Source organism: Leishmania donovani, chromosome 10 (genome assembly GCF_000227135.1).
Source record: "Leishmania donovani BPK282A1 complete genome, chromosome 10".
NCBI classification, from domain to species: domain Eukaryota; phylum Euglenozoa; class Kinetoplastea; order Trypanosomatida; family Trypanosomatidae; genus Leishmania; species Leishmania donovani.
This window is the reverse complement of record NC_018237.1, coordinates 156,011-156,517: the sequence shown is the minus strand read 5'-3', so window position 1 is coordinate 156,517 and position 507 is coordinate 156,011. Positions and strand designations below refer to the sequence as shown.

Here is a 507-nt window from a genome sequence, read left to right as displayed (position 1 = left end):
GAAGGCGGCTGCCACATCAGCCGACGCCTCCTTCGCCGGAAGGAGGCCGTAGATCAGCGCGAACGCGCCACCGCCGACGCAGGAGATGAACATGTACCAGCGCTTCGTGTAGCCGAGGAAGGCGAAGCCGTCGCAGAGCATCGCTGTGAAGGCCTTGATGGACCACCCCATGGACGAAATCGGAGACAGGCGCTGGTAGCGGGGAACACTGATGCCGTAGCGATCAATCATCATGGCGTACGTCTGACCGGTAAGAATCTGATCCGCGACGCCCTTGCAGAGCAGGTAGCTCGTACCAAGAGCGACGATGACCTTGGGCCCGTAGCCCTCGACAGCCTCACCAAATATCGGCACCCGTCGCACCCACGGCCACTTAGAGAACAAGGCAGCTGCCTGCGGATGGACGTAGTATTTCTGCGTCACTTGCGACCCTTGCGCGCTGTTCTGCGCCTTCCCGGCGTCGTGGGAGGGCTCATGTGTGCGCGCTTGGTTTTGTGAGCGTGTCAT

General features: G+C 61.3%; 1 protein-coding gene across 1 annotated transcript; it reads right to left on the bottom strand.

The window, feature by feature from the left end:
• On the bottom strand, positions 1–507 carry LDBPK_100380 (folate/biopterin transporter, putative; the record flags this gene model as incomplete). The annotated part of the gene is made up of 1 exon (XM_003858829.1): positions 1–507. A coding segment is annotated over one exon (507 nt), but the record flags the coding sequence as incomplete, so codon positions are not given.